The sequence below is a fragment of the Rhinolophus ferrumequinum genome, chromosome 28 (assembly GCF_004115265.2).
Source record: "Rhinolophus ferrumequinum isolate MPI-CBG mRhiFer1 chromosome 28, mRhiFer1_v1.p, whole genome shotgun sequence".
Classification (NCBI taxonomy): Eukaryota; Metazoa; Chordata; class Mammalia; order Chiroptera; family Rhinolophidae; genus Rhinolophus; species Rhinolophus ferrumequinum.
In genome coordinates, this window is record NC_046311.1 from 7107234 (window position 1) to 7123576 (window position 16343).

General features: G+C 45.1%; 1 protein-coding gene across 7 annotated transcripts in view; it reads left to right on the forward strand.

Annotated features, from left to right (window-relative positions):
• SV2B (synaptic vesicle glycoprotein 2B) overlaps nucleotides 1-16343 on the forward strand; it is a 102212-nt gene that overhangs the window by 69425 nt on the left and 16444 nt on the right. For all 7 annotated transcript variants that reach the window (XM_033100088.1, XM_033100090.1, XM_033100085.1 and 4 more), the window contains 6 exons: nucleotides 5319-5499; nucleotides 5844-5995; nucleotides 9467-9600; nucleotides 10953-11042; nucleotides 13240-13350; nucleotides 14175-14263. In XM_033100088.1, the coding sequence (XP_032955979.1) occupies nucleotides 5319-5499; nucleotides 5844-5995; nucleotides 9467-9600; nucleotides 10953-11042; nucleotides 13240-13350; nucleotides 14175-14263 (757 nt within the window). The remainder of the gene's footprint in view (nucleotides 1-5318; nucleotides 5500-5843; nucleotides 5996-9466; nucleotides 9601-10952; nucleotides 11043-13239; nucleotides 13351-14174; nucleotides 14264-16343) is intronic.

A 16343-nucleotide genomic window follows, 5' to 3' on the forward strand; every position in this document is an offset into this window, starting at 1 on the left:
CCACACGATTTTTCAGTTTTCTAATCCTGTGTCTTTCTCAGGTCACAGCCAATTCTCAGCTGCACCGCTCATAACAACAGTAGCAGCTTTTCTTAATTGTGCATTTCCTTTTGTGCCAGGCATCCCGCTTGAGACTTTCAATCCACTGTCCTATATAATCCTAACAACTCTGCAAGATGGGCACGATTATCTGAGTTTTACAGAGAAGGAGCCATGATCAGAAGGAGCTGCATGGATGGCCGTGGTCCAGTGCCGGGAATCGGTGGAACCAGGACGGTGGCCCAGGCCGTCTCACGCTCCAGACTGGGCATCTTCTTTCTTGACACCTATCAGTGCAAGCTCCTCCCCCTTCCTAGGATGCATGTTCTGGATTCAAAGTCCTTCCCACCCCACCGTGCCTCCCACCTTCACCCCCATCCTCCCTACTCTGCAAGTAGCAACCAAGGTTCTTAATTTCCTTAAAAAGCTCAGTGTACTAGGGGGACATCGCCCTAATATGCCCCCGAGCTCATTGGGTGGAAGTGAAGGGTGATAGACTCTCTAGCTTTCTAACTAGTCCCTTATCTGCTCCCTGCTGAAGTAATTTTTTGGTAACTCCATTGCACTCTAATTTTCCAAATTTATCGTCTTAATTTCTTCTGCTAAAGACAGATTTTAAAAGAGTTTAATAGCACAGCCATTCTGGAATTGTTGGTAATTTCATATTTTTCTTCCCTGTGGATAGGCCCATTTTTCCTCCATTGTTTATTTTCATAGCCTCCAGAGACCGTCAGGGGAGGAAAAACTTCTTCCCTCAGTCCTTGGTTCTATGGTTGGGGGTCCTGGGAACTGAACTGAGAAAAGACAGATTAACAAGAGAAAAACAAACAGCTTATTAACCCACACCGTGTGCATATACACGAGCAACTCAGAGGGCTGGTTAGAATTTGGGCTAGGATAGCGTCTTCACACACAAAAAAATAAATTTGTAGAGAAGTGACAAGAAAAACGAAAAAGGTTTTAGGCTTTCCTAAGTGGCAGACTGTGAGAAGGTAAATATATGGGGCAAACTAATGGAAGATAAGACTGCTTTAGTAAGTTTTGTGTGTGTGTGTGTGTGTGTGTGTGTGTGTGTGCTTTCTTAGTTGTATTTATCACAAAATGTATTTCTGTCAGTAAATGTGGACTATTTTGACAAAAAAAAAAAAAGAACAGTTTGTATTGTTAGCAAAACCTTCTCCTGAATCCTTCTCCACTTTCAATGGCAAGGTAGGTAATCAACACATCTTTTGAGACTGACACAGTGATGTTGAAAGGTGCAATAGGAATAGAAACGAATGGTACTTGGTGCTTATTATGGGCCGGGCACGTTTGATACGCAAAGTCATTTAACTTCCCCGGCGATCTCCAGTGATAGGTTATCAGTTTTCTCATTTTGCAGATGAGGAAAAGGAGGCTCAGCGAAGTTCCCAGGAAGCGCCAGGCTCCCACACAACCCCAGGCGCGCTCTTTGCCCCAGGCCCAGCCGCCTCTTTCCCACATCCCTGTGTTTAGATGCACTGTCATTTCTGAAGGAAGCCGTACCAATTCAGAAGTTCAGTGTCTCTCCAAGGACCACCCTAAATCCGCGGCTATGTTCGTAAAGCAAGTAATACATCAAAATCAGTAAGGTTTCTTATGTAGACTCCTCTTGGTGCTGTGTCTGGGCTGATAAGGGTTTCTGGTGATCGAGGTTAAGCGTGCTGTTAGGCAAATGTGGGGCCTAACAGAGAGGGGTTTTTTTTTGGTTGTTTTTTTTTTTGTTTGTTTTAGTGTCTGCTGTTTCTCAACTGTCTTGAGCTCACAGGAATCCTTCTGCCAAAGTGGCGTATTTTGAGCTGGCATCATCTGGTCCTCTGCAACAGCATTCTGAGAAGCATTCCGTGTTCTCTCTCGTTCCTCCTTTGCCTTGGGCAGTCTTTTGGTAGCACAAAAACACCAGGCGTGGGGCCAGGAGACAAGAAGGACAGTGTGTGCTGATCCTGGGCCAACCGCAAGGTTCCGGAAAGTCTCTGCCTTTCTCTGGGGCGCAGCCTCCTCTTGGAGTCGATATCTAACCTCTAAGATGCATCAATTTCCCTGTGTGTCTGGATGCGTAAGTGTGTGCTCAGGAGACAGAAATCGTACCGCATTCGAACAGAGAGACTGGATATAACCATTATTAACCGGACAAGTGGAATGTTCTAAAAAAAGTATGCTGAGGCCAAGAATGCAGGATGCTGTTGCTGCCCCTAAGGAATGGGGGGATAAAGGGAAGAGATCGGAATGGTTATAACTTAGAAGCTCAGAGAAGGGGCCTCATGGGGCACAGCTCAAATCTCTGGCAAGGGGACCCTGGCTGCCTGGTGCTGGTGTGGACCAGGAGGGGAGGGCAGGGTGTGGCTGGTTCTGTGAACTGGATTCAGCCGCTACCGAGGAGCGGCTGCAGAGTGAAAAAGGATTGCACCGGTGAGATGTAGAAAAACAGAAAGCACCAGTCTTCCTTCCTTCTCTAACCTTTAAGCCTCTCTCTAGTGCCCCCTACTGGCAAGGCCCAGCAGGGAGGGACTGGCAAAGCACATGTGGGGGGTTTGTGGACAGAGAGGGGCGAAAAGGGTGGCTGCAGAGCCGAGAGGCAATAGTTTAATAACTAACACGATGTTCATTGTTGAAATTCCAAACTGGTGGCCTGGAAGCGTCACTCAGGCTTGCTTGGTGCGGATGGATCCTGGTAGCAGAAGATGGTTTTAAAATACCCTGATCAGTGCGTAGCGCAGTCCTGCAATGGCTCAACTGAGCAAGATTAATTCTGCAGGGAACCAGATGTTGAAAACCTTTGGCGAGTCAGAGCTGGCTCAGGCAGATCTGCTTCCAATCGAGCAGGGCACACGGACCCACACATTGTTACACTACAACGTGACACATGCTGTGAGTTGGATTTGCAAATCGTGACTCATTTTCTCAGACACAAATGTCAGTGGCCTAATCTAATGGGAAATGGTTCAGTACATTCCCTGAGCTGAGGGCTGGGAAATAGGGAGAATGGGAAATCCTCGCTCTCTCGCTTCTCTGGGAGTCTTCCAAGTGTGCAGAAAAACCGCCCCCGGAAAGAACCCAGGAACACAAGGTTCAGCAGTTTCCCCGAGATAGTCCCATGTTTGGCTCCATTCAGGTCTTCTCCCCAATGTCCCACCTCCGTGAAAACTTCCTGAACTGCCTTATTTAAAATTGCCACCTCCCACCCTGGTTCTCCCCCCGCCACACACACACATTATTTTTCTCTATAACCCTTATCAGTAGTCCACTTACTATATATTTTACTCATTTATTTACTATCTCTTTTCCCCAACTAGAATGTAAGCTCCATGAAGGCAGGGATTTTTATGTGTTTGTACTGTGTTTTGCTTACCTAATAACCGGCATTTAATAAATACTGGAAGGCTTATACGCATGTTTCATGAAGTGACGTCACATACTGAAAAGAAAAAGGAAATAATGTATTTCATGACTTTGAAAATAATAAGAGAAGGAAATCTGGCACCCCCATGTTAATTGCAGCATTATTTACAATAGCCAAGATAAAGAAACAACCTAAGTGTCCATAGACAAATAAATGGGTTAAAAAATGTGCCATATGCACACACACACACACACACACACACACACACACACGCACACACAGAGGACTATTATTCAGCCATAAAAAAGAATAAAATATTGCCATTTGCAACAACATGGATAGACCCAGAGAGCATTATGCTAAGTGAAATAAGCAAGACAAAGAAAGACAAATACGGTATGATCTCACTTATATGTGGAACTTTAAAACAAAACAAAACACCACAGAACAGATTGGTGGTTCTGGCCACAGGTGAGGGTGGGTGGGTGGGAGAAGAGAGTCAAAAGGTACACAGTTCCAGTTTTAAAATAAATCAGTCATAGGGCAGTAATGTACAACATGGCGACTGTAGTGAATAATACTATGTTGCATATTTGAAAGTTGCTGAGAGAATAAATCTTAGACATTCTCATCACAAGAAAAAAAATTCTGTAACTCTGCATGGTGACGGATGTTAACTAGACTTATTGTGGTGATCGTTTCACAATATATACAAATATTGAGTCATGATGTTGTATACCTGAAACTAACACAGTGTTGTATGTTAATTAACCCTCAATACAATAAATAAAAAATAAAAGGAGGAACTTTATCACTGGGGAGATAAAGCAGAGCGTAGTTGGCTTTCTGCTTTTGGGGACGTACCTTCAAGCTGATGAACCAGCTAATTGCAGCTCTTTGCTTTACATGGGTCCTTCCTGGCATACATCTGCATAAAGAAAGTATCCACAGGTCCAGGAGAATCTTCCGTGCTGCGAAAGACAGTTTGTGTTCATCGTTTGATGTACCACCAAGGCTGGGCAAAAGGATACGTGCAGAATTTGTATTCAACATTTCCTTTGCGTGAAAGTCCGTCTGCAAAGTTTCCTCCGTGGGTTTAGTCAAGACCGTACCAACACAGTCGTTGATAATGAATGTGCACTCAGTATTTAATAGGAAAGAATCATCTGTGTGCTTGGGGAGATTTGCCATCTCTGTGAGGATGCTGGCTTTCGCTGGAATACCACAGACATCTCTACAGCCATATATGCACGTGATAGCTTACATTAACTGATTTTATTAGAAGGCAAGCAGTAATTACAGGTGCTTCAGAAGGGACAGCTCATTGCTACTCTCGTCCACATTGCCCTAAGAAATGTGAACAGGGGTTGTAGCTTGGAAAAGGTCCTTTTTGGGTGTTCAGTAAAATCTGGGGGTTTTAAAAATAACTGGTCTTATTGGCAATTGCTGTTTTTCACTTGTACCAATTTTCTTCCTTCCCGATGTTCCCCATTCCCGCTTTGCCACACTTTCCCCTGGAAATCCTCTCTTTAAACATTACCCTGCAGATAAGGACGTTTGTACACAAACGTTTTGTTTTTTGCTGAAAAATAAAATGACAGCATTTTCTTCATGCTCAGATTATGTCCCTAAAAGCGGAGCCTGTAAGGAAGGTACATGGAACCCACTTGTGATTGATCTGATTTTGTATGTGCACAGATGTGTAAGCCTGCTGAGCCTATTTTCAGTTTTCTGAATAGCATTCCTCAGAAGTTGAATTTGTACAGCACTTCTAATTTGACACGAACTTCTGTTGCATTCCACCTTTTGTCAGTGACATGGAGTTTCTATGGATGCATAAAAACGGGTGTCGGATTTTCTGAAACATCACCTGGTCTCTAATATCCTGTCTTCTCTCTCTCTCCCATCTCGCCCCTCACAGGTATGATCGTCTACCTGGGAATGATGGCGGGGGCCTTCGTCCTGGGGGGCCTGGCTGATAAGCTGGGGAGGAAGAGAGCCCTCAGCATGTCTCTGGCCCTCAACGCCTCCTTTGCCTCCCTCTCCTCCTTCGTGCAGGGTTATGGGGGCTTCCTCTTCTGCCGACTCATCTCAGGCATTGGGTATGTAATCTCAGAGCTTCCGCGGAAACATCCGATTGCGTCCAATGGTCCTTCCATCCTGGTCCTCCAGCTCTGAGTGGCACCTGCACAAAACCTGGGGCTGCGTTTTTTTGTTTGACTTCCAAGGTACTATATTGAAGTTGACCCTTAAAAAGGGGTCAGGTCGTAAAGTCAGTGCATAAGGTCAAAATAACCCAGCGCTGCCTTGGGCGGTCTTTCAAATTCACTGGGTTATTTCACCACAGAGTCTGAGGATGGTGGGGAGAAAGGCAACCTGGTTTCTGCTCTGACCACTTTCACTGTATTACTTGATTCTTTTCCTTCTGGCATTTTTCTCTCTGCAGTATTGGGGGCGCTCTGCCCATCGTTTTTGCCTATTTTTCTGAATTCTTATCTCGGGAGAAGCGAGGAGAGCACCTCAGTTGGTTGGGCATCTTCTGGATGACAGGGGGCATTTATGCGTCTGCCATGGCCTGGACCATCATTCCACATTATGGTGAGCACTGGGGCTCAAAATAGAGCCCACGGGCCCTTGTTCCTATGGCACCTGCATCCAAACGACATTTCCCGTGCTCAGCCTTATTCCCCATGCACACACGCAGTTCCTCTGTATGACCTGGGTCTTTCTAAAGAACTTCCAACCCTGGGGACACATTGCTAATTTCAATACATGTCTTTCTGGAAATAATAGTCTGTCCTCACTTCCTCCACCCTCCCCTTCCCTTCTTCTCTCCTTCCCTTTCTTTTTCCTTTTATTTGAAAGGATTTCACCCATTGTCTCCACACTCGACCAATGAGCAGAGGTCTTTGGCTTCCCTCTGATTGGGTCAGCTTAGGTCATGTATCCACCTCAGCCAATCAACACACCGCAGAGGATGCCAGGTCCTCAATGGGTTCCATATACTTCCTTCCTCATTCCTGGCACTGGGGGTGGGGTCAGTCCCACCCAAACCACATGCATGCAGCACAATGGAGAAGGAAGGAGGGTCGGATGTTGTGAACGGAGTAACCCACCATAGTCACTACAAACTGCATCGTTTTTTCCCTTCACTTCACACACAAACACACACCAATGTCTGGGTACCTGGTTTCTAAGAAAGCAACAAAATCATGCATGTTGGACGCACGTTGTCCAAGATGGAATGGGATCCCCTGGCAGAGGGGCTGCACGGCTGCTGGCTGACCACTGCTGGATGATAGCAGGGCTTGTGGTTAAATATTAGGTTGGTGCAAAAGTACTTGTGGTTTTTGTAGTTATTTTTAACCTTTTAAACCGCAATTACTTTTGCACCAACCTAATACTTTACCCCAAATAGACAAGATTTTTTTTTTTTTTTTTTTGGTCTGCCTGTATGAAATCTGTGACTTTTACATTCCGTTTAAAACATACAAGCTTCTTGCATGGTCTGACTCAAATGAAAGAGGCGTAACCTAGAAATATGGTGGAATTGAATCACAGTCTCACAGGAGTGATGATTTATTTTAAGCCTCATTTTACCAGGACCAGCTGTTTTGTCCATAGTGAACTAGGCATCTGACGATATTTCTCAATATGTCTAAGACATTAGTCCTCTCATTACCCCCAACCACCCCGCCCAAGGGTAACTTCGGAAAGGAGAGTGATGTTTCTGTACAGCTTGTGCAACCCCTTTTATTGCTGTTGCAGGAACGACGTGATGGGAGGTCTTGGCACCAGGAATTTGGGTGACTGAGTCATTGAGAAAGAAAACGACAAAACCCAGAATGTTTTCCTGGGAACTCAGAAAAAATGGATATATTATGGAAGATTAATTCCCATTGTAGTCAGCACCACCATCTGTTTGTGAAATCCTGATGCAGAAAAGTAGGGCAAGCTCAAAGATCAGTGAGCAGAACAATCCCTGTCTCCAAATTAATAGCTGTTCCATGTATTCAGGAGCAGTTCACTGTTAAATTTTATTTAATTTAAGGCCCCAAAGATGTGACTCATAAATGCGTTAAGTGCAGTTTACTAAAATCACCATAAAAACCATAGACATGAGGGGATAATGGATTTTGGATAACTTACCCTTTGTCACAAAGGGAAAAAAAGTTGTTCTCAGTCAAAATACTTTATAAATATATCTGCTTCTGCCTTTCTTCCCTTGTTATCCACCTGAGTTTGCCTACTGTATAGTTTTGATCAATTTGACTTCCAATTACGCCAGAATCGTTTTCGAACATGAGTTGAGCATGTGTAAATAATTTGATGGTTTTTATCTTCCTAGTGTCACTCTCAGGAGAAGGGAAAGGCTTTTTAATTAAAATTCAAACAAACAAACCCCAGGGAGATGGAAAGAGAAGAGACCATGCTGTGCAAAAGAGATGTGATTCTGATTGAGAAGGTTGGATGACATGTGTGTTGTGTGGCCAGATGTGTCAAAGTGGTCACAGCCTCACATTTCTCTACCCGGGAGTCCCTCTGGCTAGTCCTTTCATTGTGCACACTGAGTGGGAAACACCTGCAGAAACAGCAGATATTGGTTAGGCTTCCACATCACGTAGAAACTCAAAGTACAATGGGGATTCATAGAGAATTCAAGACATTAACTGCCCAGCACTTGAGCTGGCCATGTGGTATATTTTAAAGTCAATGGAATAGAGATTTTACAGCCAAATAATGATTACCCTCTGAACTTTAGAAATCAATATATTTGACTGCATAGTTTTGCTTTTTAAAAAAAATGCTGCTGGGATTGTCTTCAGAGATACTTTGAGTGGCATGAGAAAACCAATCTCTTTGTTTTATAACCTTGGCTTCAAAAAATACCACAAACAATTCCTTTGCCGATCTTTACTGGTATTCACGTTTTACTCAACATCGTTGGCACTAAATGCCATGTAGCTATTTCTCAACCAATCAGAGCTCCTCTAAAAGTAGGTGAATTCCTATTGGTTGCGGGGAGCGTTCCCATGTGGCAAATCAGTGCAGGTATCATGAGCTGCCCTCTGTAGCTGTGAAAACCCATCAACCCAATAATGACATGAGAAACACGTGACTTGAATTCTGATAGATGTGACTGCAAAAGTCCAAGCTCTTCCCACTGTGGGACCATTCCTAAAAAGAGGGAAGTGTGTGACCCATGAGGATATTCGAAATAATGTTTTGCAGATTCTGAATATGAATTTTAGAAATGCTTTGAATAATGACGGCTGAGTGGGAGCTGGTCACCCCTCCATTTCAATGAGGGTAAAATTCATTAGAATGTAGACGCTCAGCTTCTTTAGAATTAAAAAAAATTGTTTTAATATTATGACTGACAGTGGTTTTCAAAGTGTGACCCTGAACCCTATGTGTTGGAATCACCGAGAGCTGATATTGGCCTTTGACCTGGGTAAGAGGAATCTTCTATGGAAACTTGAGTCCTGTATGGCCCTGCCCTGGCTTTCCTCCAGCTGTACCCCTTCCTGTGAGGCAGGGGGTCTCTGATGTCCTGACCCCTACTCCATCAAATCCTGCTCTGGGGACTCAGGACTCAGGAATTTGCACTGAACTCGGGATCACGGCCCATCCACACACGAGGCCTCACACTGTGGAAGGGGTTCCGGGAGGGGTGAGAAGGGGGTCCCGAAAGGGTGGGTCCTGTCCTGTGCAGTTCTGGGCCTGGCCTTTGGTGCATTGTCAGGGCAGGGGGACAGAACAATTGTTATGTGACAGTTTGCGAACTTAAATTTCAATGGATATATAAAAATATGGGATGTTGCTTCTGTTTGTACTCTCATCCAAGGCCCGTGAACGTCAGGCCAGACCTATGGGGCGGGGGCGGGGGGTTGGCAGGATACAGAGCCCAGCGTCTGTCCCTGACTTGGAATCAGAAGCTTGGGGGGCACAGCGGGGAGCCTACATTTGAACCTGCTCCCCAGGCGGTGCCCTTGTGCCCTGCGGTTGGAGAGCCAGTGTTTTAGTTCCTAAGATAGTGTCAGAAATCCTCTGATGTCTTCTTCACAGGCTGGGGCTTCAGCATGGGCAGCCATTACCATTTCCACAGCTGGAGAGTGTTTGTCATCGTCTGCGCTCTGCCCTGCACCCTGTCCATGGTGGCCCTGAAGTTCATGCCAGAGAGCCCCCGGTTTCTGCTAGAGGTGAGTCGGCAGCCCCATCCCTAGTGAAAGCAGTGGGCCGGCGACAGGAGCTAGCCCTGCTTTCGTAACCCCTTCGTCCCTCTTTCTCTCCTGCTCGCTTATTGCAAACACCCCCAGGTAGGCTGACCTGGCCCATCACTAAATCCAGCTCCATTACCATCTGTGATAGTTGCGTGTCCTGGAGAGTACAGAGAGTTATGAGCTCAATGAGCTCTGGGGGGAGGGAAGGGGGCCTCCTGAGGCTGTTTCTGGCACCCGCTCTCTCCAGAGATCCCGCTTATGAGGCTCTGAAAAGCTGTGTGACGTTTTTCTATGTTGCAGCAGTGAGATCTATGACAAAGCTTGTCACTGCTCCCAAACCCTTTAGGGCTCTCAGCCGTGCAGGACCCCTCCCTACCAGAGAGCTGCTCCCAGTGTCTTAAGAGATGAGTCCTTGGAGCCTTCCACCTTGGGGGGCCTTGGGGTGGGGCTGGCTGAGGGGCAGTAGGACTCACAGTAGGCTTTTATAGTCCCAATTCTGAGTCCACCTACGTGCCTCCTTCTAGTACTTTCTGCAGAGTGTGATCCTTCTTGTTGCATTTCCCATTGATCCAGAGGCAGAGGCAGCAGGGAGTGTTTTTAACCAGGGATATCTCAGAAGTTCCCCTTTGTTGTATGTTAGTGTCCTAAGGCTGCTGTCACGAAGGAGCCCAAACTCAGCAGCTCAGAAAAACAGACCTTATTGCCTCATCGTTCAGGAGGCTGAAAGTCCAAAATCGAGGTGTCGTCAGGGCCACGCTCCTTCTGAAGCCCTTAGGAGAATCCCTCCTTGCCTCTTATCCTTGGCTCGCAGCTGTTATCACTCCAATGCCTGCCTTTGTCATCACGTGACTTTCTCCCTGTCCATCTCTGCGTCTTCGCATGGCCGCCTGCTTATAAGGGCGCAGTCATGTTGGATTAGGGGCCCACCCTACTGCAGGACAGTAGGGCCCATCCTCATGTTAATGACATCTGCAACCACCCTCTTTCCAAACAAAGTCACATCCTGAGGTACTAGGACTCCAGCATGTCTTTTTTGAGGGGACACCATTCAACCCATCATATGTTGTGTCTTTGCTTTATCCTGTCAGTGAGGAAAGGACCCCCACCCAGCAGTCCGTTCAACCTTACTGGTGTATAATGATATGAAAACTGAGCATTTATACCTTGAAGGCACAACCTTATTGTCCCTCCACCATGGGCTGGGGACAGACACCAGTCCTGGCGTTTCGCAAGCCCTACCTAGTAATGAGTGCACGTCCTGTCGCCTCAGACGCAGGTGTCAGCATGAATCAGCCAGGGGGTTTTCATGTCTCTTCCCTTGGTTTTACCAGATGGGCAAACATGACGAAGCTTGGATGATTCTCAAGCAAGTCCACGACACCAACATGAGAGCTAAAGGGACCCCAGAGAAGGTGTTCACGGTGAGCGAATGGTTGTCTTTGCCAGCAAGAGGGGGCCTCAATCTATGTAATTTTACTAACAATTGTCACCCCAATAAATTAAAAAAAAAAAAAGAGGGGGCCTCACCTCTCTGCTGCTTTGGTTTTCTGGAAAATAATTGTTTTATATAAGCACATCACAGACAATTTGTCCAGGAGAAGGAAACCCCTGACAGTCTTCTCCCTGTTCACAATTAATTCTTACATTTTGATGGATATCCTTGTCAGGACCAGTAATTATTAAATGATGAAACAAGAAGCCAGCTATATTCACGGGGGATAAGCACAATTACGTGTTATTTACATATGCGTGTTCCCTAAGAGTTCTCACAGGCATTCTCTGTGTTGTCTCCTAGTATTCATAACCATCCTTTCCTTAAAATTAGTTTCCGCTATACCAAACAGCATAGTGATTAGACATTTATACCCCTCACAAAATAATAACCCCAATAAGTCTATTACCCGTCTGACACTGTGCATAGTTTTTAGAATATTATTGACTGTATTCCCTATGCTATACTCTATATCCCCGTGACTATTTTTTTTAATTGTAGTTCACATTCAATATTATTTTATATTAGTTTCAGTATAACCATCCTTTAATGAACATTAATGCTAGGAGCATTTGTGGTTTTCCTAAATATGTCCCTAGGGTTAGAGATTGATGTCCCCTCTTTTAGTACCTTGTCTCTGTAAATATTGCTGCAATGAACCTTTTCACACACAGAGTGCCTTCCCCTTTCTTCATATTCTGAGTTTGTTTCCCAAGAGTTGATGCCCAGAAATAAAATGACTGGTTCCAAGAGTACGCGTATTTGCATAGCTCTTGAGATATATCGCCACACGATATTTCAGCAGGGTTGTACCAGGCCACAAGGCCACAAGCAACAGGCTATCCGTTTCTCTACACCCTTAGCAGCATTGTCTATTAGACTGAATTTTGTTTCTTGCTAGCTTACAAAGTTAAAAAACTAGTAAAGGGTCATTTCCATGAAGATATCGCGTTAGTCACCAGGATCTGTGCTGCTCCCCACAAAGCTCTGTCACCAAATCTGAGGAATGCCCACTGCAGACATCTCTGTACATCTATTTGCTTAACCTCCTTTCCGACCAACCTCAAATCCATTTCCTCCAGGAAGCCTTCCTGGGTTGACTCGTACCTGCGTGGGGTGCATATACCTTTCGAATTAGTGTTTTTGTTTTCTTTGGATAAATATCCACAAGTGGAATTGCTGGGTCTTAAGGTAGTTCTATTTTTAATTTTTTTGAGGAACCGCCATCCTGTTTTCCATAGTGGCTGCACCAATTTACAATCCCACCAACAGTACACAAGGGTCCCCTTTTCTCCACATCCTCGCCAACCCTTGTGTGTTGTCTTCTTTTGATAATGGCCATTCTGACAGGTGTGAGGTGGTATCTCATTGTGGTTTTTATTTGGATTTTCCTGATGATTAGTGATGTTGAGCATCTTTTCACATGTCTATTGGCCATGTGTATATGTCCTCTTGGGAAAAATGTCTATTCCGCCATTTTTCCGTCTATTGTCTGCCATTTTTCCGCCATTCCGTCTATTGTCTGCCATTTCAATCAGATTGCTTGTTTGCTGTGGAGTTATGTATGAGTTCTTTATACATTTTGAATATTAACCCCATATCAGATACATGATTTGCAAATATTTTTCCCCTTCAGTAGGTTGCCTTTTTTTTTTTGTTGATGATTTCTTTGTTGCACAGAAGGCGTACGTACTTTCTCATATTCTGTGTTGTTTTTTAAATGTCTTGTGTAGCAAACTCCTTTTCCCCACCACACGAACACTGTTGTGTGCGTGGGCTCTGGACTTCTGTGATGTTAATATCCACTAAGGATAAACTTGTGAGTTTCAAGGCGAAGCCAGCTCTACTGTGGGGAAATCAGACATAACTGGGAATTCAGTGTATTATAACCCATTGATTTCCCCAAGGCATGGCTGAGTGAAAAGATTGAATTGTTTTGTCTGCAGTGGGATAAAGATCTCTCAGCGATGCCACGAACATGTTCGGTGAAGAACCACTGCACTAGAGAGTCACCAAAATCTCCTCTAGCCCTCAATACGTTACCGTAATCAGTTACGTTAAACCAGAACGTGAAAAGGCTGACCCAAAGTGGGGTTCAGATTCTCTAGCCCATCTTTGCTTTACAGGTTTCCAACATCAAAACTCCCAAGCAAATGGATGAATTCATTGAGATCCAAAGTTCCACAGGAACCTGGTACCAGCGCTGGCTGGTCAGATTCAAGAGCACTTTCAAGCAGGTATGGTTGGGGACAGGTGGTGGGTGAGAGGGAAGCCCTGTGGGCATCTGTCGCCTCAGGGAGAGGTCTGCAGAACCCCAGCAACCCCAGGCAGAGCGGTGGAGAGGAAACAACGCTGCACGGGGACGTCTGGGTCCTAGCCCGTGCCCCTTTTCACTCACTGTCAGCCGCTGAGCCACAGACTGTCTCAGCCTTAGTTTCTCATCTTTGCTCTTCCTTCCCCGGGCAGATTCTGAAAACAGGGAAAATGTCTGGTCTGAGTAAACTTCCTTGCCTCTCACATCTTCTCTTTAAAGAAAAAACGACGGGAGGCAAGGAGTGAGTGAAATGAATGACCCCTGGAGGTTTGTTAGTGATTTCTGAGAGAGACGTCATGAAGGGCAAAGCCATTTCTTCGGAGAAGTGGCTTCTGCAGGCGTGTGGGCCGTTGAGCACCGGGGCGGCCAGCCCGAGTCTACTGAGACTGGATGACCTGGGTGTCTGGTTGTTAACTGTTTGGGATGTCAACCCGTTCCCACACGCAGCAAGCAGAACTCAGTACTCACGTTGACTTAGGGCCTTCAAACCCCTACTCTGTGTGCTTTTGATCAAGGGCATGAAGACGCTTCCCCAGGGAAGACGCTGCACGACTGTCAGAGGTTGAGGCCAGTGAGAAGGGGAGAGGCTTTCCTAGTAATCTGAATAGAATTGTCGCTCCTGGGAGATAATGGCTGCTCATTCTCCCCAGAGCTTCTTAGGCAATTCATTAGAAAAACCCTTAGAAAGGAGCTGTGCCGAGTCCTAAGTTCCTTCCTCTCACAGCCGTTCTCCTGTGTGGGTTCTAGGTCTGGGACAACGCTCTGTACTGTGTGCTGGGACCCTGCAGGAGGAACACGTTCGTTCTGGCCGTGGTCTGGTTGACCATGGCTTTGAGGTAAGTTCTGTCTTCCTTAAGTTCACGAATTTCTCTGTGCCTCAGGTGCCTCGTCTGAAAATGGAGGGTTAGGCTTGGTGCTGAGTCATAGAGTCTGTATCAGATTGGATGCTTTCTGGCTGCAAGTAGCAGGCAAGCCACTGTAGGGGCTTCTAGAGTGAGGAGATGTCTTATCCTTGCAACCAGAATTCCATAGGGAGGCAGGCTACAGGAGGAATTTCAGCCTCAGCCTCGTTCTTAGTGTGATTGCAAGATACCTGGGCTGTCCTTCGCATCCTGTCCCAAGTGGGAAGATGCCTCTCCCTGAGCCTCCCTTTTGAACAGCTTGGAAACCTTTCTTAGGAGATGTGTGTCACACACCTAGGGCTAAACTAATCACCAATGAAAGGGATGTGATTTCTCAGCGATTCTAGACTAATCAGGATTTGCCTCTGAGCTCACGATACCATTGGCTTTCCTGGGGGTTGATTGATAACAAAATTAAGTTTCTGTTCCCGAGGAGGAAGAGGAGTGAGTGCTGTGTCGGTGGCCATCAGTGTCACTGGGAATATTAAATAGATAAAACAGGGAAACTCTGCAATAGTGTGCCCTGTAATAAAGAAAATTAAATATAATTAAATATAATCTGGTGATAAGCTGGCTCCTCCCTGAAACGCAGGCTCTCACCTCAGTCATTTCATTCACCTCTCAGTAACATGCCTCTTCTTTCTGTGCAAGTGTGGAGGCCACTTGCAGCATTCTAAGACTGTTTAATTGGTGTGTGTGTGTGTGTGTGTGTGTGTGTGTGTGTGTGTATAAAGTGCTTGCAATAGTTTATGGCACATAGGTGCTTCATAAATTATCAACTAGGAACTTTTAAACTTTCATCTATGATATTGCTTGGTTCACCGCCACCCACACCCACACATTCCTTTGACCCAGGAAATTAAATTGGCTCTAATGACCTCTTTGACTATGGGAGGAATAGGTCTAATTTCTTCCAATACCTATGCCTGGAGACCCAAACACGTAAAAGTGGAGAGGAAGCCAGACCCTGCTACCCTCCACCTGTGCCATCTCAACTAGGAGAGAACATTCCAGAAGCCAAAGATGGTAGATGCCAGCATTCAATTCGTTGACAGTTTTTAAATATGTTTTACTTATATTATGTCTGATTCAATTTTGCTAAATAGGTAATGCATTTCAAACGTTGTAACAATAGAGAAAGTTTGCCTCCATCCCTTACCTCCCTTCCTGCCTCCTATATGGAATTGTTTTTTATTTCCCTACTTTGCATTCCAGTGTTTCTTTTTGCAAATTTAAGTACGTACTATATGTACTTATTCTTTTTTCTTAGTCAAAGGAACACGTTGTCATTTCTACCTTGTGTACTCAATACATTCTGGAGCTTTCTCATGCCAGTAAATTGAGATTTTCCTCATTCTTCTTTACAGTGGCATAGCACATGTGCACAGCTCTCCACAGAGAAGTACCTCACTTTGTTCACCCACGGATTTATTGCTAGATTCTCGGGGAGTTTTCAGACTTTCGGTATTGCAAACAATGCCGCAATGAGTAATGGTGTTTGGAGGCTGCTTTGAATTGTGCAAGTTTCTCAGTGGAATAGGTTCCTTGGGTTGGGATGATGGCGTCAAAGGAGGTGAATCCATCCGTAATTTATTTAGACCTTGACCAGTTTCCTCCACATGGTACTGTACAATTTTGCCCTTGTTGCCAGAAATGTATGAGAGGACCTGTTTACTTATGGCCTCACCAACGGAGTGTTTCAGCAAACTTCTGGGTTTTGACAATCGAGTAGGCAAGAATGGCAACACAGGGTAGTTATAATTTGCATTTTTCTTCTTGTGAGTTGGATTGAGCATCTTGTTTTAAGGTTTAGTGACCTTTTTTCTTTTGAGTTGGTTATCTTGAGTTTTCAGGTATAAAATCGTATCATCTATAAATAGAGATAAGACAGTTTTACCTCTTGCTTTGCAATTTTGTATTTTTCTTTCGTCTAAGTGAGTGGGCTAAGACCTACAATATAGTGTTCAAAAGTAGTGATGATAATGGTTATCCTGGTCTTGTTTCTGACGTTAGT